The sequence below is a fragment of the Apostichopus japonicus genome, chromosome 16, assembly GCF_037975245.1.
Source record: "Apostichopus japonicus isolate 1M-3 chromosome 16, ASM3797524v1, whole genome shotgun sequence".
In the NCBI taxonomy this organism is placed as follows: Eukaryota; Metazoa; Echinodermata; class Holothuroidea; order Aspidochirotida; family Stichopodidae; genus Apostichopus; species Apostichopus japonicus.
In genome coordinates, this window is record NC_092576.1 from 38,344,638 (window position 1) to 38,370,407 (window position 25,770).

The following is a 25,770-nucleotide window of genomic DNA, read 5'->3' on the forward strand; positions in this document are numbered from 1 at the left end:
TACAGTACAGAATACCATTAGTAACAGATACCAAAATGAAAGAAAGGATCTCGGTACCTGCTGAATGGCAGTAAATATTGATTTACTATTTTAAACTGTTCAAGCTTGTAAGGATTTCTCTGTTTAATTATAAATGACCGCCACAACACAGTAGTGTAGTTTAATATCATTGCGTTATAACAAGTATTTGTTACATTACACAGTCTGAACTGTAACCATTATACCTTGTATTGTAACATAAAGTAGTGTTAGCCATACCTTGTATTGTATCATACTGTAGTGTTAGCCATACCTTTTACACACATAGCCATACCTTGCACATTCTGTCTTTTTAATTCTTCTGGGGTTTTTTCTGGTCTGATAGATACAGGTAGTGTGCAGTTACCAAACCTGTGATATAAAAATAAACATATCAAATGATCTTGTGTTTCTCTTTAAATACTAACAACCAGCTGACCTTACTATAGCCAGGTAACCTAATAATAAATAGAGAATACCTCATTAATTGTATCAACAAAATGCAAATATTTGCAATTAAGATAACAGTTCTATTGAATATAACAACGCATAAAATTCAAGATTTTTAAGTACTGCATTTAAATGCTTGCACGGAATGGCACCTTATTACCTGTCTGAGTTGATCACACCTCGAGTACCCAAACGCACCCTTCGCCCTAATCCTATTACTCTCGTTCCATGCAGCACGATTAACAAGAAGCACTATGCCCCGCAGCTTTTTCTGTCGCTACACCTGATCTATGGAACTTCTGGCTTCTTTCCGAAATTCGCATAATCACAAACTCCACCTACTTTAAATCACGCCAAAAAACGCATCACTTTCATTGTAATCTTTAACAACACACACGTCGTCTACATTTCACAATGTTCATTGTATCCTGTATATATGACCTGTCAATCACATTGTAACGCGTCACGTGGTTGAACACCTGTACAGGTAAAGCACATATTCTGTTTGGTTACCGCGAATGCATCAAGCAAATGTACTACAATGTAAGCCAAGAACTAACAATATAGTTTTCTTTCATTAATTATTTAAAACAAAGAAAATCATATTTATTAATTGTTAATGTTTTTCTTCAAATATATTTTCACACCCAACAGGACTCATTCGTAGGTCATAAATTACTACAACATCATTATTCCGATGTTTGGAGTTTCTTTGGCTTTTGATTGTAACTATTCATCAAGGAACAACACAAGAAGTTTTACGATTGAAACCAAAATTGTGTGCACGATTTACGCAATGACTCACTGATTTTGTTGGCAACCAACTAGTAAATATTAATGGTTACCTTCTTCGAGTCATAATATATCGTTGATTTTTTGTTGAATTAATTAGATTGATACTTTTTTTAGGATTTTTTTTCTCTTGTAATTGCCTCTAAACGTTGTTGGGAAATGAAATTTCAAGAGAAAAAGAAACAACCGTTTGTCAATATTTCTCTTATCTCCGTTATATTTGGCATAATTTACACCATGATTTGCATTGAAAATATGCGTGGTTTGTCATAATATATATCGCGATATCTGTTTGAAGAATTGACTGCACTCCACTCATACGTATCTCTTTTCTACAAATACACTCTCAAATCAGCCTAGCTAACAAAACATATTGCGAAAATCCAAGCATTGTTATACAAGGACAATCTCGTATCGCAACAGCCTTACTGGAAGTTCAGCCCTAGCCCCCCCCCCCCCCCCCGACTTTCGACGCGATACAAAATATTTACAAAATAAAGCTTTATAAACGAGCTTATCTTATTGAATTTCATGTATGACGCTTTTTTGTAAGATTTTGGGTTTTTTTTTAAATTTGTTGGTTTTTAGGATACATTTTGCTTTTACTTGTTAATTTTCTTTTTATGTTTTAAATAGGATACATATCGATTTTTAACGTGTATGCCTTACCGGTACTTATGATCAAATTTATGATGTTATATTTATTAGTTTATACCGTTATATTGTATTGTATATTATAGATCGTATGTAAAGTGCATCGTGTGTAGTGCGCTAAACAAGAATATATTTACATTACATTGCACATGATACAGGTCAATATAGGCTATGAATATTGGAAAATAATGCCAAAATTTCCGTTATTTGTCCCAACTTACAATCATAACGATATAAGATGACAATGATTGCTGGTAATTTCCTGATAGCTTTTTTTTCACATTCATGTAAAGTTATATGATGTACGGTAACATTGTGCATTCAGATGACCTTAAAATTCCAATTGACCCAGCTCAACGAACCTGTCCCTCTATGACGGCATCTTTGATATTATTTGTTGTCTATTACCTTTCGTCGGATCCTTTGATTACATAATTCAACTATTAAATACTTTCTTAAATCTTTTGTAATTTTCCCACACTTTCCTCTCCCCATTTTCATTTTATCTTGTAAGTCACTTACCAAAGTTTCCTGAATTTCTTAGACGGCAGTACATAGTTCAATAATCCTACAATGTCTTCCTCAGTAAGTTCTGGTTTGTCTCTTCCTGCATTCACCAATAACTTCTCCAGTGATGAGAGGCTTGGTAGAGCAATACCAGACTGGAGGATGATAGTATTGGTATCAACCTTACTGAAGGACCACCGGAGCTCTAGATTAGATATTGGTATCTGAAGAAAGATAATAAAAAATAATAATAAAGTGTAGTTTAGCTGCATGACCTCATTAACAGTAAATATGTTTGAACGTACTTACCGCTATTAACTGGGTATAAGCTTTTTTTAACATTCAAAGAAAAGCAATAATAATACCCCGGTCCCTCTCCAAAAGAAATGAAAAATTATTTTAGAAAAAAAAATCTGCAAAATGACAAATAAATAAACAAATAATGAAAAGTGTTGAACTCACTACCGATGTGTAGTTACCGCGAGTACGTAGGAAAGCTAAATGTTTCGACTATAATGAAAAAAAAAGTATGCTTTCCCCATAAACATACAGAAATTGCCTCGAGTTTATATTTATACAAGTGATTGCAGATCTCCACTCAAATAATTTAGGCTAAGCTATTGTCATCTGCCCTTCACCCCCCCCCCCCCCACATTCCGTCCTACCAGACTAACTCGACAGAACAACACTCGTACCGGCTGGATGATAACACTATAAGTAGTAATAAACACATTCGTTATATCTAACAACTGGTATCAATGATTTATAGCAAGTAAATTAACTCAGGCGCTTTAATATTTCCTTCATCATAGCTTGGTCTAAAAACACAAACTATATGTTCCAGTCTTGAAAAATAAAATGCAAAGAAATACATTACAAAATTGTAAATATACAAAAATTTATTTGTGAAAGTCAAACTATTACGTCTGTACAATCATCGTTCCTAACACTAGTATGAGCGCGGTTGTAAGGACTAAATCTACATAATGTAACCGCAAGAACGTACTTTCCCTCACGACACATCGTTATTGTTTGTAACATTTACACTGTATTTTCTTTTAATTCTCTGAATCTACTCATTTCTACCATTCTTGCATGATTCAACATAGTTAAAGGTAAGGTAGAAAATATTATGTTGATAGAACATGACAGGCCCAGTTGCAAAAATGAAAGTTTCTATTACTTTAACCCCCGTTTCTCGATCCCTAATATGTACTGTTTATGACGCCTCAACCTGCAAACAGTAACAATAAGAACGAACCTCCCCTCCCGACACACACGGTGTAAACACGACCGACACACGCCCGTGTATACCGCTAGACAGGAACGTCACGTAAACGTTATTTAATATTGTGCAACACATTCCACGCCGATGAATTTGTCTATGCAATGTTTGTTGTTGGCTAATTCTTTGTCGTGTCTACTCTAGAGCAGTAATTCAGCTGAGCTTATAATACATCACGTTACACAACTTACAGCATTATCCACCACCGCACCCCCCCCCCCTCCCTTCTGCCCGAACAAACGTTACATAACAAACAAACAATGACTGTCACGGCTGGGAGATATCTATACCTGATATTGAAACCATTAGCTACAACTTGCAGCTGATATTAATGGTTTAGAACATGTAAACAGTATTTGTTTTAGTTATCTTTTATCTCTCTGGGTTAACGAACCCACACTTTTCTCGTTTATCTGAACCAGTCTTGCATGATAACATGGTACGAGACAAGTAAGAAAATATATTCTGTTGATATTACATGATAGTTGCAGAAATGAAAGTTTCTATTATTTTTCCCCGTTTCTCGTTCCCTACTCTGTACACTCATGGATCATCACATTAGCATTAGCATTAGCGTGGTTAATCAGGCCTCAAACTACATACAGTAATCGCAAGAACGAACGTTTCGTCCCGACACATGCAGAGTAAATGCAACCAACACAAGCCTTTATGAGCCGCTTACAAGCTACCACAACCTAAACTCTAGTCAGACGCTATTTTATATTATAATATGTTTTTTTTTTTAAACTGTAAAAAAAAATTCCATGCATATGATATTCTCTCAAAAATGCTTTTTGTAGGCTAATTTTTGCCGTGTCTAACGTAGTAGCCTATTGTGCAGCTGTGAATGTCATAACTTACACCATCATAACTGCTACAGTAATTATCTTTGCTAAAAATGAGCGATATTATCCGAATCCATGTACCACTACCTCTCTTAATTAGCCTGCAACCATGTTTTACGGCCAGTGGTAAAGTCATAGGCTATCTTGAAAGAAATAAACAAACCTATTACTAGTACTAGCCTAACCATCCAGGATTGGTCTACATAATTTGCAGTACTATAATTAAACTTAACTTGAAAGCAGGATTTTGTTAGTAGGATTATATCCTAAACATAAACGATATAACGTGATAAACGTATAGGCCTAGGCCTCATAGACTTCACATATCCTAACTGCGTATACATTCCAAAGAAAAGCTTCGTTTTCAACACATTCAAAACACCATTATATACTTTTTAAGAAAAAGTCACCCAGGAAAGAACCTGGGCACGAAAACCAAACTACCAAACGACTGATCCACTCTCAGCCCCAGTCCCCTTGCATCAAGACTGTGACTGTGTGATCATCGTCGGGTGTGCATCACCATTCCCGAAGGGAGCAGATACTACACATGATCTTATCCAAAAGGCCGAGAAGCGATATACCGTTATATTGTAACGATCAATGCGCCTGCATTGACGCGGCAGGCTGAATGGCTGAAATACACACAGGCATACATTACTGTAGTAGTTGTTATGCTTCAATTGAACATGTGTTATATATAAGCTGTGAATGGTCCACTGAGCGGTGAATAGGTTATCGTAACTTACCCGAGTTAACCTTTGAGAACCAAATGTTAATGAATAATGTAATATTGAGTTAAGATAATGATTGAGAAACGTAACCTACGAATGCTGCTGACAGGAAGTAACATCTTCTAGAGATGAAAGCCAAGTACTAGCCAATCCGATCACTTCAAACATAAACAACTGTTTGGATCGAGGAGACAGTGAATATTTTGTGGGGGTGCACCCCGAAAATTAGTCTTATAGATTGACCGGAAAATGTTATTATTCTAAACTAGATAGTGTGTGTCACTGTTCGTTTTCAGCTATTAATACCCAGACTCAGATAACAGAAAGCGGTCAATCTAGCCATGGTAGCATTTGAACAGAGCAAATACCCTGAAAAGTGTTTATATTTTACATTTTAATAATGGTATTAATGAAATAGTACCGTTTGTTCTATTTTCATATATAAATTGCCCTGTTGTTGTAGTTGAGAGTGCCATTCTGTTATATAAATTGCTTCACTTTGTTGAAATATTAAGAAAGAATATTCAATGAATAATTTTCCGCTTTGTTCTTATTCTAGAATTTGTGGTAAACAATCCTTGGTGAAGTAACAGTTGTTGGGACATTTTTATGTAGTGTGGTTAGCCACAAATCCCAATGAATCTTGAAATCTGTGCACCCATACCACCCCCCCCCTCACCCATGGATGCTTTTTGAATCCCTGGAAGGAAGGAAAAGGTTGCATCGGAGTAATGTGTGACTTACAACACCAGGAATGTCTACATTAACTGTTATCTTCGTCATTAATTATTTAAGAAAGAACCGTAGTACTTGTTTGTATACCGCTCTTCTTAAATGACAAGCTAGCTACGTAACACGAACGACTAAGCATAATACTTGCTTACTACAAATTACCCACGAGAGAATACTGAAGTTCACGTTCTTATACATTTAGTAAGTCTAAACAAAATTTAAAAAAATGCAATATAGATATTACACTGAGGAGGAATACAAAAGAAACTCGGTTGAGTATAAAACGTAAAGACAACAGTATAACAAAAGTGACAGAAACAACAGGAAGCAGCGAGAGAGAAAAGTAGTCTTTAAATGTTTGTTGAACGGTCAGATTTTCGTGATTTGATATGAGAGCTGCGGAGTTTTACCCTGCAGTACGTACATAGCGTATGTTGTGCTGAGAGGAGGTTACCATATGAGAGGGTTCAGATACAGTGTTGCGCGTGAACGAGTACATAATAAGAGTACGTAGTACAATGACAATTTAAACAATATATGATCGAGAGAGTTGGATTGGAGTCATGTACTGGGTTAAAAATAATAACACCAACTTCATATCGTTAGATGTCAGCGAAAGTGGGAATTGTTAAATTAGCAAATAGCGGTACCGAATGATGATGAAACAGTGTTTATGTAAATTAGACGAATGAATATTTTCTGTGAGACTCACTAAGGTTGACCCTTACTGTGTTATAAAGAGCCCAACAATTTACTAGGCATAGTATCAGTTAGATGTATATTAATATATATATATATAATATGCTTTTATATTTTTTTCTTTGAGAATGTAACATAGTGCTAGTAAATTACACAATTACGGAGACGAAAAAACGACCATGCATTGATATCTTAGGGCGGGCAAATGGATTATCAATGAATTTAGTTAGACAGGTAACATGAAATTCAGTCATAAATTACTTATAGCGACACAGCAAGTGGATTGTATTATGTAACACACATGAACCGTAAATAATAATGTAATATGCTAAAAGTGCCCAAAATAACGAATTCTAAACAATCTACATAATATGTTACAAATTATTATAACATTTTATTTATATTTATACAACATTATATTGCACCGGTATTATGCGTTATGGAAATTATTAGTACTTGTATTAGAGTATTAGAGTGTTGTTTGTGGTTCGATTTCACCTGCTATCATAGAACTGATGAATATAGGAAGGTTCGTCAATTGAACAAGACAGTGATGAATCAAATAATAGTAACTAATGCGTATCCTCGATAATACTTACGTCATGACTTGATGCTATCTGTAGCAGCTGTACGGTAGACCTCTGTAGTAACTTGCTGTCATCTTTATCGATGGTGACCACCTGAGAACAGAGCTCTGCAACAGTCTTCCTGATCTCCTCAATGTCTCCATTTTGTTCCAAGATGCAGAGGATTGCAAACTTATCACAATCCTTTTTCTTCTTTAAATATTCGATGATATTACGAGCAGCTGTACGGCTTAGTCCACATGCGAAGCGAAAGACATACTGGAGGTCAAATGGATCCATCTTACCTAGAATCTGTTCTAGTTCAAACGCATTGTTTGCATTTGCAGTGACAATTGCCAACCTAAACGACGCATACCATTCACAGAATATTTTATGGTAGAATCTTACTTCAGTATTGGTCTTGATGTTCCCGCTAGAAGTTTCTCTGTTTGAATCTTCAAGTATCTCCTCCTCTACTAAAATACCCACTCGAATATAGAGATCATAAAACTGTTTACCAAGTCTCTTACAGAGCTGTTTTTTATTCCACGTAATCTGCTGATTGTCACTGTTTAAACCCTCAAATGCTACGTTGTCCAGTTCAACGTGATTATTTTCATATTTGACCCAATAGTTTACGACATTTTCGTCATTTGCCTTGTTTCGTGTGTGACTATGGAAACATTTGAACATGTACATGAAAAAGTCTGTTACAGACTTAAATTTCCGAAAGTCTTGTCGTTCATGAGTCATGTGAGCGAACGTAACGAAGAACAGAGGTACTTGACAAATGTCATCAATGATTGGGTTTTCTTGCAATCCTCGCTTGATCTTATCAACAGCATTTTCGTCATTTTCACCTGTAATAGCCTTGCGAATATACTGGTCACGCGCTGCTTTGTCAAACCCAATTAATTTCAGTAGTTTCGGTGATGACCTTTTGAAGTCTGATGGTATAAACCTAGTTGTCAAAGTTACATCAAATGTTTCAAACAATTTGGATTTAATAATGCGCCAGATATCACTTCGATTACTTTTTTCTCTATTTGGATATTCGTCAAAGCCGTCCAGAATTATTTTTACTGTAGTGTATCGTTGCAGAATATCTTTAATGTCTTTGGAATTTAAGCGGAGCTCATTTGACAATAATATCACTTTGATAGCTTTATAGATTGATCTCACATTTCCCAACTGTCTAAGTTTCAGAAGAATTAATACATTCGCTGCAGAAACAGGAGAATCCTGGACACCATTACACCAGTCATAAGCCAGCTGGAGGGTCAGAGTTGATTTACCATATCCAGCTCCACCCTTCACGATACGCCTATTATATAACGTTGAACTTGAATCAGTAAAAATGTCTTTATACGAGCTCAAACGTTCTTTCTGTGAGTTTTCGGACTGAGTTTCTAGGACGTGTTCGATACCTCCCTCAACAAAAACCTTATCTACACAATATAGTCTGTCCTTTATGTAGGGGATTGGCTGTAATGCGTCATACTGCTTCTTGTAAGCAGTCTTCAGAGAATCTATAAATATGCACTTCTTTTCTAGTAAGAAAATATTAAATAATTAATGTAGTTAGAACAAACACGTAAATGTAACGCTGAGAAACGTCTGAAGGTATTCCCAGTATATATGTATATGTGTTCTAAATAATCAGCAACATTAGAAGCAAAATCATTAAATATTGTTTACTATACTTATAGCGCACCTAGAATTTACTCAATTTTAACAATCTATTAGGTCACTCTCATGGGATAATTGAAACTGTCAGCACAGTCAACTGTTCATAACATCAAGTAGCGATAGTCAATGTACTATTTAGATTCCTGTTTGAGATAGGTCATCTCTGTGCAGGATGTTATTTCTTTCACTAACATCTCAGCACATTTCAATATCAGATAAGTTACGTTTCATTCATTGTTTTACTTTAGGCAGGGAGTTGTTATGGAACAACTCCCTGCTTTAGGTCAGCTTATAACATACACTTAATTAAAATACTTGTGTGATACATAAAGTTTTCATGGACCAAAGATACGGTCTGTTACAACATACCGATAAATCACATGCTTGGCTTTATTGAGTAGTTGTCATAACTCAATGAACCGTGAATGTTTCATTTTGTTTTTTATAATGACACGTACTTAGCAATCAAGAGATTATTTTCAATTTTCTTCAAACGACTTCATTGATGTCACTTAAAAAAGCTGTAATTGTTTCCATTATATGCAATCATACCAAAATGTAAGAAGGGGGGGGGGGGGGGTGTTAGGACAATACCATTAGTCTATGTGAAAGAGAGAGTTGTCAAGAGCACTTATCAAGAAACATTTAATCCATTTGAGAGATATCACAATATTAATGTTTTGTTTTTTTTTTATAGAGAAATAATCGGATTCAGATCCTAGGGGCTTCGAGATAACACATCTTTAAAGTGACAGCTCCCAAACACTAGTTTTATTTGGGATATGTAACACATTTAACTATTTGGTGGTGTTATGCTTGATATATAAACCAAATATGATGATTGGGTATGTGTCCTCAAAGTCACATTGCATTCGTCTCAACTTTAAGAACAGCAATGACGGTAGTTATATTGGTAATTCAGAATGAGGTGCTTGTTAGAGTAATTGCACTTTTCCATCCAACTTGTTTTGCCCCGTTGTACAATGCGCATGGTAAAGAATATGATAAAACAGTGAATGTGCCACTTACCTGCTAAAGTGAGTGCTGACTGTGAGGCCGATGCCGTTCCTTTGTGAGTGGGGTGTTTCTTTCTCCGCACGGCTTTCTTTTTACCTGGCATTTCAAGATACTTTAAACAAGGTCAATGACTGTCAATTTGTTGTTGAGATTAATGTTGAGGCATTCATTGTCGATTTCCTTGTCCTCTTCGATGGACAATTCTAAAGTAGATGGAACGAGATTTATCCGCATTACGTTACACACAGAGCAGACGGACTGTAACAACCAACTAGAATCAACATGAATTGCTTACGAAATGCTTACGAAACTTTAGTACGCCGTGTGTATGAAATACTGTTTGGTGTTAAGATGAATTAGTTGTATAGCATTTCCAAAAACAAAAACTGTTAATGAAACCAAGGAAATCCATTAAATAATTCGTTCTCTTCGGTCTCAAAGTGAGAAATGGTTGTATTTTCGGTGTTTGACTGGTCATTCCATGCAATATCTATTAAAATACCCTGGCGTTTATAGGAAACGAGTAAATCAGGAACCTGGTGTAGTCATTATCGTTTTATTACCTGTTAAATGTCCATGTCCTATCGTAATTGGCATATATTCAAATACACGCTCTCTGGATATATAACAGGATAACAAATAGGAAAATGTGATCTAACATTTGACTTACTGGGTATTATTTTATTAATTGCCCTGTAGAATATACTAATACTGTTGACATGTGATTTTAAGTAATCTAAAATTGTAATTCTTAAACCAATATGTATCGCCAAAATTCCTTACCACAGTTTTATGTTGTGACAAAGCTTAAAAAAGGTGCGTAAGCAGCAAGTTGTTTTGTCAACTTTGATGAAAATAAAGTTGAATAGTTTACACAAGACCCTACCATCCATAAAGCGACGTTATTTAATTATATCATGTATCAAACCTTTAAGATTCGGAAGGTCCAAATGTGGACCATTTTTTTAGAGAATCATTATTCGAGATAGGAATACACTAGAGAGCTTCCCATAGCTTTAGTTTGCACATAAGACAGCCTGCATCAATAAACAAAATTTTTCCGAGGGGGCCACATGTACTTTTTTTTTTTTTTGTCTTCAAAGATTTGTTTACATTAAAAAAACCGGTCCTTTTGACCTTTTTTCAAAAATAATTTGAGAACAGTGAAAAATGTCAGTCAACTGACCCTATCTTATACAACTATCTAATACATACAAGGAATCAAATCAGGAGTCTCACAGGCATATGTAGAGAGATGGCTCTATAATTGGGGAAAATATGTCAAAAATGACATTTTTCGGTCTAAATTAGGGCCAAAACAGGGAACATATTCCGGAATTATTTTTCCAGAATACCTCACCCTACAGAGTAGATTTTTAGCTCTCCAGAAGCGCCACACTGAAACGCTGGGCTACATAGAAACCATTTAGCAATAGCGCCTCCACTTTGTGAGTAATCCCTAGCAATTCAACTCGAGCATTTCTACGGTATAGAATTTCGGTCAGCCACAGTTGATATGCTTCGCGTCGTTAGGGTCAATGCAATCACTCACGTAATTGAAACGGTAACTATTTAGCACATATTATCATGGCTAAATACTTCTTAGAGGCGTTAGACTTTCTTTTTATGGGCAATTTGACCATCCAGCCGTTGGAGAAGAAGATTCTGACGATGAAATTCTGAAATTCTGATACGGTAAGCCGCATAAGTTGCACACTGTATGTACTATGTATTGTGTATGTAGCGCAATCGGTGTATATAGACTTACCGTTACGCGTGGCTACCATTGTATTACAGAATACATTTGCTTGTTTGGAGGGGGGAAAATCAGTCATATTCCTCACATTCAAACATCAAATTATATTTTACTTATGAAATAACATGTCTTGAACTCATCAAACTATCAAAAGTCCAGCAAATTTCATCAAAATAATTTCAAATGGGCAAAAAAAGTACATTGTTTGTATCATAACCTCATTTGCATATTTACATATCTAATTAGCTTAATTATAAAAAAAAATATAAAAATTAAAACCTCATTTCAATACCTATTTGTCAATACTTGGGTCCCTATTGACAAAATGAACAGATTTTAAGTAATTACAATGTGTAAATATATATCCCCCAGGGGACAATTATATGATCACAAGATTGTAGTGAAGGAGTTAGGTAAGGTGCACTTGATACAAATGTACTTTTTTTTTATATACCACCAATTATATCGTGTATCAGTATACCTTACTTAACATTACCAGCAGATCTTCAATTAACATTCACAGTTAATCGTAGAATGACAGCTGAATGCAGTTCATTACACACGGATGATTAAAAGGAAAGTAATAGGGATTTAAAACAGGGTGGATCAAGGATTTAAAAACGAGAGGGAATGTCCTGGGGATTCATAAGCTGTTCTGCATTTGTGGCATATCCAGGCTAAAAAACAGGGCATTCTATGAATAGATTTACCTGTGCGCAATGGTTTACTGATAGCTTCTTTCATTTTTGTTTTGCGGAAGTAGAACGGAGGAAGAGGCGTAACCCATAAACCATATGGATAAGGGTCTAGTTGCATTTGCGCTCTTTCTTTCGTAAATGGTGCTGTAGTATATAATACAAGTGTTGATGTGAAATTACATATGTTCGGAATTGATAAGTTTATGAGGTTTTCTCTTAACTCGAAATAATCATTCCTCAAAGGAAGTGAAATTGATTGAACAAGAAGACCCTAGACTTAGGTTTACCTGGTGTCAGGTAAACCTATCCCCGAGGTAAACCTAAGTCCCAGCTATCATGCGTTGAAGTAAACAAAAATACCAATGTGTGTGTATATATATATATACATATATATATATATATATATATATATATATATATATATATACATACATATATACATATACATATACATATACATATACATATATATATATATATATATATATATATATATATATATATATATATATACTCTCACTCGACCTGGATTACGTGGACATTCGTTAGTATCCCACCGCGCTATGTGGACACCAACCGATTATGTGGACATTCGATGTCCACGTAACGCAGTTGCTCTAAACAGGCTCTACCCCCCACAAAACATACGCTACTAGTGAAATTACGAACTTTTATTTTTGTCCACATAATCGGTTGAAAGTGATTTTAATCATTCCAAAATTCGCATAGCGCCCTCAAAAGTCCGGTCCACATAATCTTGTACAGCAGCTTAACATCTAAATGAGCGTGAGCAAGCACCATCGCTACAGTATCTGAATGAGAAAGCCGACGCCTTCAATTTTGCCAATGACCTTACTCGTCACTTTTGCGTAATACAGTCTACGGCCGAAGTTTACTCAACTTTATTCAAGGTTAGTACAGTTGTTTAAATGGAATAACTCTAACGATAGGGTGTCGGATAACACTATCGTGAAGTTCATGCTGGATATTATTATAGGTACGGTCCTAAAAGAGTACCGGAATTAATTCTGCAGTTGGCATAGAGACCTACGAAAGAAGCGAGAAGTTTTCATAACGTAGAGCCTATGAATTACACTGTAGTTACATCGGCTAGTATTGATAATATTAGGCTGTACTACGGCTAACTTAATTACTCTGTTGGAGTGTTGGCTTACACTAGTTGTAAATTACGGTACGCTGACCTTAAAAAAGGTTAGGCCTACATGCATGCATACTGGCGAGAAAAAATATATTGTCAGTTTGGTTGTTTTCGTAGCTTATAGTGGTAGTTATCTTTCGAAAGGAAACACTGCAGCCTTTCATGTGAATGCGTTTTGTTTACTTTAGTTTGAGGAATGACAGTCCTAATAAATGTAGACTATAGACTGTGTCATGTAAACAATGTGCTAATAAATGCACTGTTTGCCCCAAGGACTTAATGTTGTTGTGCCTACATGCACAAACAAGCCTTAACCAAAAAAAGGTTTACTAATTGGGTAAATGTTGAACATTCACTGAGATTATGTTACTATCTTTTTAAGTGGGCCTATCCTTACTCCCGGCCCTAGGTTACCCTTAGTCATTATTCATGGACAGCTTCTCAGAGTGGCAAATAGACGCCCGAAAGCTGTCATAGTTTTCATGATGGTCTTGGTGCGGTGCAAAATCATGCATAGGCTACTCCATATTAGTTTGGCCACTAGCTGTACCCTATCAGACTTACTAGGCCCAAACCAACAACTGTTCATCTATAGATAATAAAACAGATAAGGTAGGCTACTCTTGTACGGTTTTGATTTTCTAGCCGTCCCAGATGACTGTATAAATCCTACACTGTTAATATCTCCTTTTCCAGTCTCTAGGGACAATAGTTTTGTGAGTGAATCAATTGAACTTAATTTCAAGCCATGTTCGTAGCACTCTTGACTTGTACTCCTAACATTGTACTCTTGTGCAGTTTCAGATTGTGTGGACAATGCTTAATGCTTACTGTGCACTCTATTTTCTACTTTTAGAAATTAATCCAGTTACATTCAGTTATTGCCAGGAACTGCAGAACATGATATAGGTTAAAGCACAATTAATCTTAGGATTTTGTCTCAAATATACCCACTGCAACTGTTGCTAAAGTACACACATGTTTGAATTGCGTAGAATATAGAACCTGTACATTTTCCTAAATATTATAGATTTTCAAGTGCTGTCAAATCTGGCATAGTAACTCCACATTTCTTACTGTGTATACCTTCTTCATTTTACACATGTTTGGATATTGTGGACAATATAACCTATTCATTCTATATTGCAGATGAATATCAATTATTAAATATCATATTATAATAAAAAAAGGTGATTCTATTTTCCATTAACCAGCTGTATCAAGGCAATGTAGTTAATGACTTTATATATGCTTTTTCAACAGGCAATGGAAAGGGCTCTTGAAGTGTTCCAACCATTTCTTTTCCTGAAGATGGACGTTAATATCACTGGTAGGTTAAATGAGGGCAATGAATTGAAGTTAATTGTGTAATAAACAGATTAGAAGATCAATGACTGCTTCAGTTACGGTTGTCATTGTGTGAGTTACCCGATCTGAATCAGCCTTAACCTTCAACACTAATACTGTATCTCCTTTTCCAGTCTCTGGGACAATTGTTTTGTAAGTGAATCAATTGAACTTAGGTTCAAGCACAATCAGGCCATGTTTGTAGTCACTTGTACTGTACTCTTAACATTGTACTCTTGTACAGTTTCAGATTGTGTGGACAATGCTTAATGTGTACTTTACCTTGTAACTAGTCTAATCATAATAGGCATGAACGAAAAAATTTAAATACTGTGACTCCTCTTTCAGTCTTTGCAGACAATATTTGTCCAAATGAATCAATTGAACTTAAGTTCAAGCACAATCAAACCATGTTAGTATTTACTTGAGCTCCTAACATTGTACTCTTATACAATTTCAGGTTGTGTGGACAATGCTTACAATAGTCTTGTAAGTGAATCAATTGAACTTAGGTTCAAGCACAATCAAGCCATGTATGTAGTCACTTGTACTCCTAACATTGTACTCTTATACAGTTTCAGATTGTGTGGACAATGCTTACTGTGCACTTCACTCTATTTTGTACTTTTAGAAATTAATCCAGTTGTTACATTCAGTTATTGCCAGGAACTGCAGAACATGATATAGGTTAAAGCACAATTAATCTTAGGTTTTTGTCCAAACAATACCCACTGCAACTTTTGCTAAAGTGCACACTTGTTTGGATTTTGTAGAATATAGAACCTGTACATTTTCCTAAATATTATAGATTTTCTAGTGCAGTCAAATCTGGCATTGTAACTCCACATTTCTTACTGTACCTTCTTCATTTTACAAAGGTTTGGATATTGTGGACAATATAACCTATTCATTCTATATCGCAGATTAATATCAATTATTAAATATCATATTATAATAAAAAAGGTGATTCTATTTTCCATTAACCAGCTGTATCAAGGCAATGTAGTTAATGACTTTATATATTCTTTTTCAACAGGCAATGGAAAGGGCTCTTGAAGTGCTCCAACCATTCCTTTTCCTTGAGATGGACGTTAATATCACTGGTAGGTTAACTGAGGGCAATGACTTTAAGTTAATTGTGTATTAAACAGATTAGAAGATTAATGACTGCTTTAGTTCAATTGTCGTTGTGTAAGTTACCCGATCTGAATCAGTCTTAACCTTAAACATTAATATCTCATTTTCCAGTCTCTGGGGAAAATAGTTTTGTAAGTGAATCAATTGAACTTAGATTCAAGCACAATCAAGACATGTTTGTAGTCACTTGTACTCCTAACATTGTACTCTTGTACAGTTTCAGATTGTGTGGATAATGCTTAATGTGTACTTTACCTTGTAACTAGTCTAATCATAATAGGCATGAACAAAAAAAAAAATACTGTGACTCCTCTTTCAGTCTTTGCAGTCAATATTTGTCCAAATGAATCAATTGAACTTAAGTTCAAGCACAATCAAACCATGTTAGTATTTACTTGAGCTCCTAACATTGTACTCTTATACAGTTTCAGACTGTGTGGACAATGCTTACCGTGCACTCTATTTTGTACTTTTAGAAATTAATCCAGTTCTTACATTCAGTTATTGCCAGAAGTGCAGAATATGATACTGTATAGGTTAAAGCGTAAATAATCTTATAGAGTTTTTTCTGAACAATACCCACTGCAATTGTTGCTAAAGTGCGCACTTGTTTGGATTGTGTAGAATATAGAACCTGTACATTTTCCTAAATATTTTAGATTTTCTAGTGCAGTCAAATCTGGCATAGTAATTCCACATTTCTTAATGTACCTTCTTCATTGTACACAGGTTTGGATATTGTGTACAATATAACCTATTCATTCTATATTGCAGATTAATATTAATTATTAAATATTATAATGTAATAAAGCATGTGATTCTATTTTCTATTTACCAGCTGTATCAAGGCAATGTAGTTAATGATTTTATATATGCTTTTTCAACAGGCAATGGAAAGGGCTCTTGAAGTGTTCCAACCATTTCTTTTCCTGAAGATGGACGTTAATATCACTGGTAGGTTAACTGAGGGCAATGAATTGAAGTTAATTGTGTAATAAGCAGATTAGAAGATCAATGACTGCTCAGTTACGATTGTCATTGTGTGAGTTACCCGATCTGAATCAGCCTTAACCTTCAACACTAATATCTCCTTTTCCAGTCTCTGGGACAATTGTTTTGTAAGTGAATCAATTGAACTTAGGTTCAAGCACAATCAGGCCATGTTTGTAGTCACTTGTACTCCTAACATTGTACTCTTGTACAGTTTCAGATTGTGTGGACAATGCTTAATGTGTACTTTACCTTGTAACTAGTCTAATCATAATAGGCATGAACGAAAAAACTTAAACACTTTGACTCCTCTTTCAGTCTTTGCAGACAATATTTGTCCAAATGAATCAATTGAACTTAAGTTCAAGCACAATCAAACCATGTTAGTATTTACTTGAGCTCCTAACATTGTACTCTTATACAGTTTCAGATTGTGTGGACAATGCTTACTGTGCACTTCACTCTATTTTGTACTTTTAGAAATTAATCCAGTTCTTACATTCAGTTATTGCCAGGAACTGCAGAACATGATATAGGTTAAAGCACAATTAATGTTAGGTTTTTGTCCAAACAATACCCACTGCAACTTTTGCTAAAGTGCACACATGTTTGGATTGTGTAGAATATAGAACCTGTACATTTTCCTAAATATTATAGATTTTCTAGTGCAGTCAAATCTGGCATAGTAACTCCACATTTCTTACTGTACCTTCTTCATTTTACACAAGTTTGGATATTGTGGACAATATAACCTATTCATTCTATAATTGCAGATTAATATCAATTATTAAATATCATATTAAAATAATAAAAGGTGATTCTATTTTCCATTCACCAGCTGTATCAAGGCAAAGTAGTTAATGACTTTATATGCTTTTTCAACAGGCAATGGAAAGGGCTCTTGAAGTGTTCCAACCATTTCTTTTCCTGAAGATGGACGTTAATATCACTGGTAGGTTAACTGAGGGCAATGACATGCAGTTAATGTGTAATAAACAGATTAGAAGATTAAAGACTGCTTCAGTTACGATTGTCGTTGTGTAAGTTACCCGATCTGAATCAGCCTTAACCTTCAACATAAATATCTCCTTTTCCAGTCTCTGGGGACAATCGTTTTGTAAGTGAATCAATTGAAATTACGCTCAAGCACACTCAAGCCTGTTTGTAGTCACTTGTACTCCTAACATTGTACTCTTGTACAGTTTCAGATTGTGTGGACAATGATTAATGTGTACTTTACCTTATAACTGGTCTCATCAAAATAGGCATGAATGAAACAATTTAAACACTGTGACTTCTCCTTCAGTCTTTGCAGACAATATTTGTCCAAATGAATCAATTGAAGTAAAGTTCAAGCACAATCAAACCATGTTAGTATTAACTTGAGCTCCTAACATTGTACTCTTGTACAATTTCAGATTGTGTGGACAATGCTTACTGTGCACTCTATTTTGTTCTTTTAGAAATTAATCCAGTTCTTACATTCAGTTAATGCCAGGAACTGCAGAACATGATAAAGGCTAAAGCACAATTAATCTTAGGTTTTTGTCTCAAAAATACCCACTGCAACTGTTGCTAAAGTACACACATGTTTGGATTGTGTAGAATATAGAACCTGTACATTTTCCTAAATATTATAGATTTTTAGTGCACCCAAATCTGGCATAGTAACTCCACATTTCTTCATGTTCCTTCTTCATTGTACACATGTTTGGATCTTGTGGACAATATAACCTATTCATTCTATAATGTAGATTAATATCAATTATTAAATATCATATTATAACAAAAAAGGTGATTCTATTTTCCATTAATCAGCTGCATCAAAGCAATGTAGTTAATGACTTTATATACTTTTCAACAGGCAATGGAAAGGGCTCCTGAAGTGTTCCAACCATTCCTTTTCCTTGAGATTGACGTTAATATCACTGGTAGGTTAACTGAGGGCAATGACTTGAAGTTAATTGTGTATTAAACAGATTAGAAGATTAATGACTGCTTTAGTTCAATTGTCGTTGTGTAAGTTACCTGATCTGAATCAGTCTTAACCTTAAACATTAATATCTCATTTTCCAGTCTCTTGGGAAAATAGTTTTGTAAGTGAATCAATTGAACTTAGATTCAAGCACAATCAAGCCATGTTTGAAGTCACTTGTACTCCTAACATTATACTGTTGTACAGTTTCAGATTGTGTTGACAATGCTTAATGTGTACTTTACCTTGTAACTGGCCTAAAAACAAAATAGGCATGAACGAAACAATTTAAAAACTGTGACTCCTCTTTCAGTCTTTGCAGACAATATTTGTCCAAATGAACCAATTGAACTTAAGTTCAAGCACAATCAAACCATGTTAGTATTTACTTGAGCTCCTAACATTGTTCTCTTGTACAGTTTCAGATTGGGTGGACAATGCTAACCGTGCACTCTATTTTGTACTTTTAGAAATTAATCCAGTTGTTACATTCAGCTATTGCCAATAACTGCAGATCATGATATAGCTTAAGCACAATTAATCTAAGAGTTTTGTCTCAACAATACCCACTGCAACTGTTGCTAAAGTGCACAGATGTTTGGATTGTGTAGAATATAGAACCTGTACATTTTCCTAAATATTATAGATTTTCTAGTGCAGTCAAATCTGGCATAGTAAGTCCACGTTTCTTACTGTACCTTCTGCATTGTACACAGGTTTGGATATTGTGGACAATATAACCTATTCATGCTATATTGCAGATTAATATCAATTATTAAATATTATAATATGTTAAAGCAAGTGATTCTAGTTTCCATTAACCAACCAGCTGTATCAAGGCAATGTAGTTAATGACTTTATATATGCTTTTTCAACAGGCAATGGAAAGGGCTCTTGAAGTGTTCCAACCATTCCTTTTCCTGAAGATGGATGTTAATATCACTGGTAGGTTAACTGAGGGCAATGACTTGAAGTTAATTGTGTAATAAACAGATTAGATTAATGACTGCTTCAGTTACGATTGTCGTTGTGTAAGTTACCCGATCTGAAACAGCCTTAACCTTAAACATTGATATCTCCTTTTCCAGTCTCTGAAGATAGTTTTGTAATCGAATCAATTGAACTTAGGTTCAAGCACACTCAAGCCTGTTTGTAGTCACTTGTACTCACCAACATTGTACTCTTGTACAGTTTCAGATTGTGTGGACAATGCTTAATGTGTATTTTACCTAGTTACTGGCCTAATCAAAATAGGCATGAACGAAACAATTTAAATACTGTGACTCCTCTTTCAGTCTTTGCAGACAATATTCGTCCAAATAAATCAATTGAACTTAAGTTCAAGCACAATCAAGCCATGTTAGTATTAACTTGCGCTCCTAACATTGTACTCTTATACAATTTCAGATTGTGTGGACAATGCTTACTGTGCACGCTATGTTGTACTTGTAGAAATTAATCCAGTTCTTTCATTCAGCCATTGCCAGGAACTGCAGATCATGATATAGGTTAAAGCACAATTAATCTTAGGGTTTTATCTCAACAATAGCCACTGCAACTGTTGCTAAAGTGCGTGTTTGGATTGTGTAGAATATGGAACCTGTATATTTTCCTAAATATTATAGATTTTCTAGTGCAGTCAAATCTGGCATAGTAACTCCAAATTTCTTACTGTACCTTCTTCATTGTACACAGGTTTGGATATTTTGGACAATATTACCTATTCATTCTATATTGCAGATGAATATCAATGATTTAATATTATAATATAATAAAGCATGTGATTCTGTTTTCCATTAACCAGCTGTATCAAGGCAATGTAGTTAATGATTTTATATATGTTTTTTCAACAGGCAATGGAAAGGGTTCTGGAAGTGTTCCAACCATTCCTTTGCCTAAAAATGGACGTGAATATTACTGGTAGGTTCACAGAGGGCAATGACTTGAAGTTAATTGTGCAATAAACAGATTAGAAGATTAATGATTGCTTCAGTTACGATTGTCATTGTGTAAGTTACCCGATCTGAAACAGCCTTAACCTTCAACATTAATATCTCATTTTCCAGTCTCTGGGGACAATCGATTTGTAAGTGAATCAATTGTACTTAGGTTCAAGCACACTCAAGCCATGTTTGCAAACACTTGTACTCCTAACATTGTACTCTTGTACAGTTTCAGATTGTGTGGATGAAGCTTAATGTGTATTTTACCTTGTAGCTGGGCTAATTAAAATAGGCATGAACCAAAAAATTTAAATACTGTGACTCCTCCTTCAGTCTTTGCAGACAATATTTGTCCAAATGAATGATTTGAAGTAAAGTTCAAGCACAATCAATATAACCTATTCATTCTATATTGCAGATTAATATCAATTATTAAATATTATAATATATTAAAGCAAGTGATTCTATTTTCCATTAACCAACCAGCTGTAGCAAGGCAATGTAGTTAATGACTTTATATATGCTTTTTTAACAGGCAATGGAAAGGGCTCTTGAAGTGTTCCAACCATTCCTTTTCCTGAAGATGGATGTTAATATCACTGGTAGGTTAACTGAGGGCAATGAGTTGAAGTTAATTGTGTAGTAAACAGATTAGATTAATGACTGCTTCAGTTACGATTGTCGTTGTGTAAGTTACCCGATCTGAAACAGCCTTAACCTTAAACATTGATATCTCCTTTTCCAGTCTCTGAAGATAGTTTTGTAATCGAATCAATTGAACTTAGGTTCAAGCACACTCAAGCCTGTTTGTAGTCACTTGTACTCACTAACATTGTACTCTTGTACAGTTTCAGATTGTGTGGACAATGCTTAATGTGTATTTTACCTAATTACTGGACTAATCAAAATAGGCATGAATGAAACAATTTAAATACTGTGACTCCTCTTTCAGTCTTTGCAGACAATATTCGTCCAAATAAATCAATTGAACTTAAGTTCAAGCACAATCAAGCCATGTTAGTATTAACTTGCGCTCCTAACATTGTACTCTTATGCAATTTCAGATTGTGTGGACAATGCTTACTGTACACGCTATGTTGTACTTGTAGAAATTAATCCAGTTCTTTCATTCAGCTATTGCCAGGAACTGCAGATCATGATATAGGTTAAAGCACAATTAATCTTAGGGTTTTATCTCAACAATAGCCACTGCAACTGTTGCTAAAGTGCACCCATGTTTGGATTGTGTAGAATATAGAACCTGTACATTTTCCTAAATATTATAGTTTTTCTAGTGCAGTCAAATATGGCAAAGTAACTCCACATTTCTTACAGTACCTTCTTCATTGTACACAGGTTTTGGAAATTGTGGACAATATAACCTATTCATTCTATATTGCAGATGAATATCAATTATTAAATATTATAATATAATAAAGCATGTGATTCTATTTCCATTCACCAGCTGTATCAAGGCAATGTAGTTAATGGCTTTGTATGCTTTTTCAACAGGCAATGGAAAGGGCTCTTGAAGTGTTCCAACCATTCCTTTTCCTAAAGATGGACGTTAATATCACTGGTAGGTTAACTGAGGGCAATGACTTGAAGTTAATTGTGCAATAAACAGATTAGAAGATTGATGACTGCTTCAGTTACGATTGATGTTGTGTAAGTTACCCGATCTGAAAACAGCCTTAAACTTCAACATTAATATCTCCTTTTCCAGTCTCTGGGGACAATCGTTTTGTAAGTGAATCAATTGAACTTAGGTTCAAGCACACTCAAGCCTGTTTGTAATCACTTGTACACCTAACATTGTACTCTTGTACAGTTTCAGATTGTGTGGACAATGCTTAATGTGTGCTTTACCTTGTAACTGGTCTAATCAAAATAAGCATGAACGAAACGATTTAAACACTGTGACTTCTCCTTCAGTCTTTGCAGACAATATTTGTCCAAATGAATGAATTGAAGTAAAGTTCAAGCACAATCAATATAACCTATTCATTCTATATTGCAGATTAATATCAATTATTAAATATTATAATATATTAAAGCAGGTGATTCTATTTTCCATTAACCAACCAGCTGTAGCAAGGCAATGTAGTTAATGACTTTATATATGCTTTTTTAACAGGCAATGGAAAGGGCTCTTGAAGTGTTCCAACCATTCCTTTTCCTAAAGATGGATGTTAATATCACTGGTAGGTTAACTGAGGGCAATGAGTTGAAGTTAATTGTGTAATAAACAGATTAGAAGATTAATGACTGCTTCAGTTACGATTGACGTTGTATAAGTTACCCGATCTGAAAACAGCCTTAACCTTAAACATTGATATCTCCTTTTCCAGTCTCTGAAGATAGTTTTGTAATCGAATCAATTGAACTTAGGTTCAAGCACACTCAAGCCTGTTTGTAGTCACTTGTACTCACTAACATTGTACTCTTGTACAGTTTCAGATTGTGTGGACAATGCTTAATGTGTATTTTACCTAATTACTGGACTAATCAAAATAGGCATGAATGAAACAATTTAAATACTGTGACTCCTCTTTCAGTCTTTGCAGACAATATTCGTCCAAATAAATCAATTGAACTTAAGTTCAAGCACATTCAAGCCATGTTAGTATTAACTTGCGCTCCTAACATTGTACTCTTATACAATTTCAGATTGTGTGGACAATGCTTACTGTGCACTCTATTTTGTACTGTTATAAATTAATCCAGTTCTTACATTCAGCTAATGCCAGGAACTGCAGATCATGGTATAGGTTAAAGCACAATTAATCTTACAATATTTGTCCAAATGAACCAATTGAAGTAGAGTTCAAGCACAATGAAACCATGTTAGTATTTACTTGAGCTCCTAACATTGTTCTCATGTACAGTTTCAGATTGGGTGGACAATGCTAACTGTGCACTCTATTTTGTACTTTTAGAAATTAATCCAGTTGTTACATTCAGCTATTGCCAATAACTGCAGATCATGATATAGCTTAAGCACAATTAATCTAAGAGTTTTGTCTCAACAATACCCACTGCAACTGTTGCTAAAGTGCACCCATGTTTGGATTGTGTAGAATATAGAACCTGTACATTTTCATAAATATTACAGATTTTCTAGTGCAGTCAAATTTGGCATAGTAAGTCCATGTTTCTTACTGTACTTTCTGCATTGTACACAGGTTTGGATATTGTGGACAATATAACCTATTCATGCTATATTGCAGATTAATATCAATTATTAAATATTATAATATATTAAAGCAAGTGATTCTATTTTCCATTAACCAGCTGTATCAAGGCAATGTAGTTAATGACTTTATATATGCTTTTTCAACAGGCAATGGAAAGGGCTCTTGAAGTTTTCCAACCATTCCTTTTCCTGAAGATGGACGTTAATATCACTGGTAGGTTAACAGAGGGCAATGACTTTAAGTTAATTGTGTTATAAACATATTAGAACATTAATGACTGCTTCAGTTACGATTGTCGTTTTGTAAGTTACCCGATCTGAATCAGCCTTAACCTTCAACATTAATATCTCATTTTCCAGTCTCTGGGGCCAATAGTCCTGTAAGTGAATCAATTGAACTTAGGTGCAAGCACAATCAAGCCATGTTTGTAGTCACTTGTACTCCTAACATTGTACTCTTGTACAGTTTCAGATTGTGTGGATAATGCTTAATGTGTACTTTACCTTGTAACTGGTCTAATCAAAATAGGCATGAACAAAAAATTTTAAACACTATGACTCCACCTTCAGTCTTTGAAGACAATATTTGTCCAAATGAATAATTGACCTTACGTTCAAGCACAATCAATCCATGTTAGTATTTACTTGAGCTCCTAATATTGTACTCTTATACAATTTCAGATTGTGTGGACAATGCTTACTGTGCACTCTATTTTGTACTTTTAGAAATTAATCCAGTTCTTACATTCAGTTATTACCAGGAACTGCAGAACATGATATAGGTTAAAGCACAATTAATCTTAGGTTTTTGTCTCAAAAATACCCACTGCAACTGTTGCTAAAGTACACACATGTTTGGATTGTGTAGAATATAGAACCTGTACATTTTCCTAAATATTATAGATTTTCTAGTGCTGTCAAATATGGCGTAGTAACTCCACATTTCTTAATGTACCTTCTTCATTGTACACAGGTTTGTATAATGTTGACAATATAACCTATTTATTCTATATTGCAGATTAATATCAATTATTAAATATTACAGTATAATAAAGCGTGTGATTCTATTTTCCATTAACCAGCTGTATCAAGTCAATGTAGTTATTGACTTTATATATGCTTTTTCAACAGGCAATGGAAAGGGCTCTTGAAGTGTTCCAACCATTCCTTTTCTTAAAGATTGACGTTAATATCACTGGTAGGTTAACTGAGGGCAATGACTCGAAGTTAATTGTGTAATAAACAGATTAGAACCTTAATGACTGCTTCAGTTATGATTTTCATTGTGTAAGTTACCCGATCTGAATCAGCCTTAACCTTCAACATTAATATCTCATTTTCCAGTCTCTGGGGCCAATAGTCTTTTAAGTGAATCAATTGAACTTAGGTTCAAGCACAATCAAGCCATGTATGTAGTCACTTGTACTCCTAACATTGTACTCTTGTACAGTTTCAGATTGTGTGGATAATGCTTAATGTGTATTTTACCTTGTAACTGGTCTAATCAAAATAGGCATGAACATAAAAATATAAATACTGTGACTCCTCTTTCAGTCTTTGCAGACAATATTTGTCCAAATG

At 34.8% G+C, this 25,770-nt stretch overlaps 1 protein-coding gene across 33 annotated transcripts in view; it reads left to right on the plus strand.

The window, feature by feature from the left end:
• The first annotated feature begins 12,925 nt into the window (after window positions 1-12,925).
• Window positions 12,926-25,770, plus strand: part of LOC139982324 (uncharacterized) — a 41,891-nt gene continuing 29,046 nt past the window's right edge. For 2 of the 33 annotated variants that reach the window (XM_071995040.1, XM_071995041.1), the window contains exons 1-12: window positions 13,276-13,353; window positions 14,865-14,931; window positions 15,985-16,051; window positions 16,973-17,203; window positions 17,961-18,115; window positions 18,940-19,006; window positions 19,929-19,995; window positions 20,904-20,970; window positions 21,529-21,595; window positions 22,506-22,572; window positions 24,337-24,403; window positions 25,321-25,387. In XM_071995040.1, coding sequence (XP_071851141.1) covers window positions 17,964-18,115; window positions 18,940-19,006; window positions 19,929-19,995; window positions 20,904-20,970; window positions 21,529-21,574 — 399 coding nt within the window. In that variant the 5' untranslated portion in view covers window positions 13,276-13,353; window positions 14,865-14,931; window positions 15,985-16,051; window positions 16,973-17,203; window positions 17,961-17,963 and the 3' untranslated portion in view covers window positions 21,575-21,595; window positions 22,506-22,572; window positions 24,337-24,403; window positions 25,321-25,387. The other 31 variants (XR_011798110.1, XR_011798106.1, XR_011798107.1 and 28 more) reach the window with 31 other exon arrangements.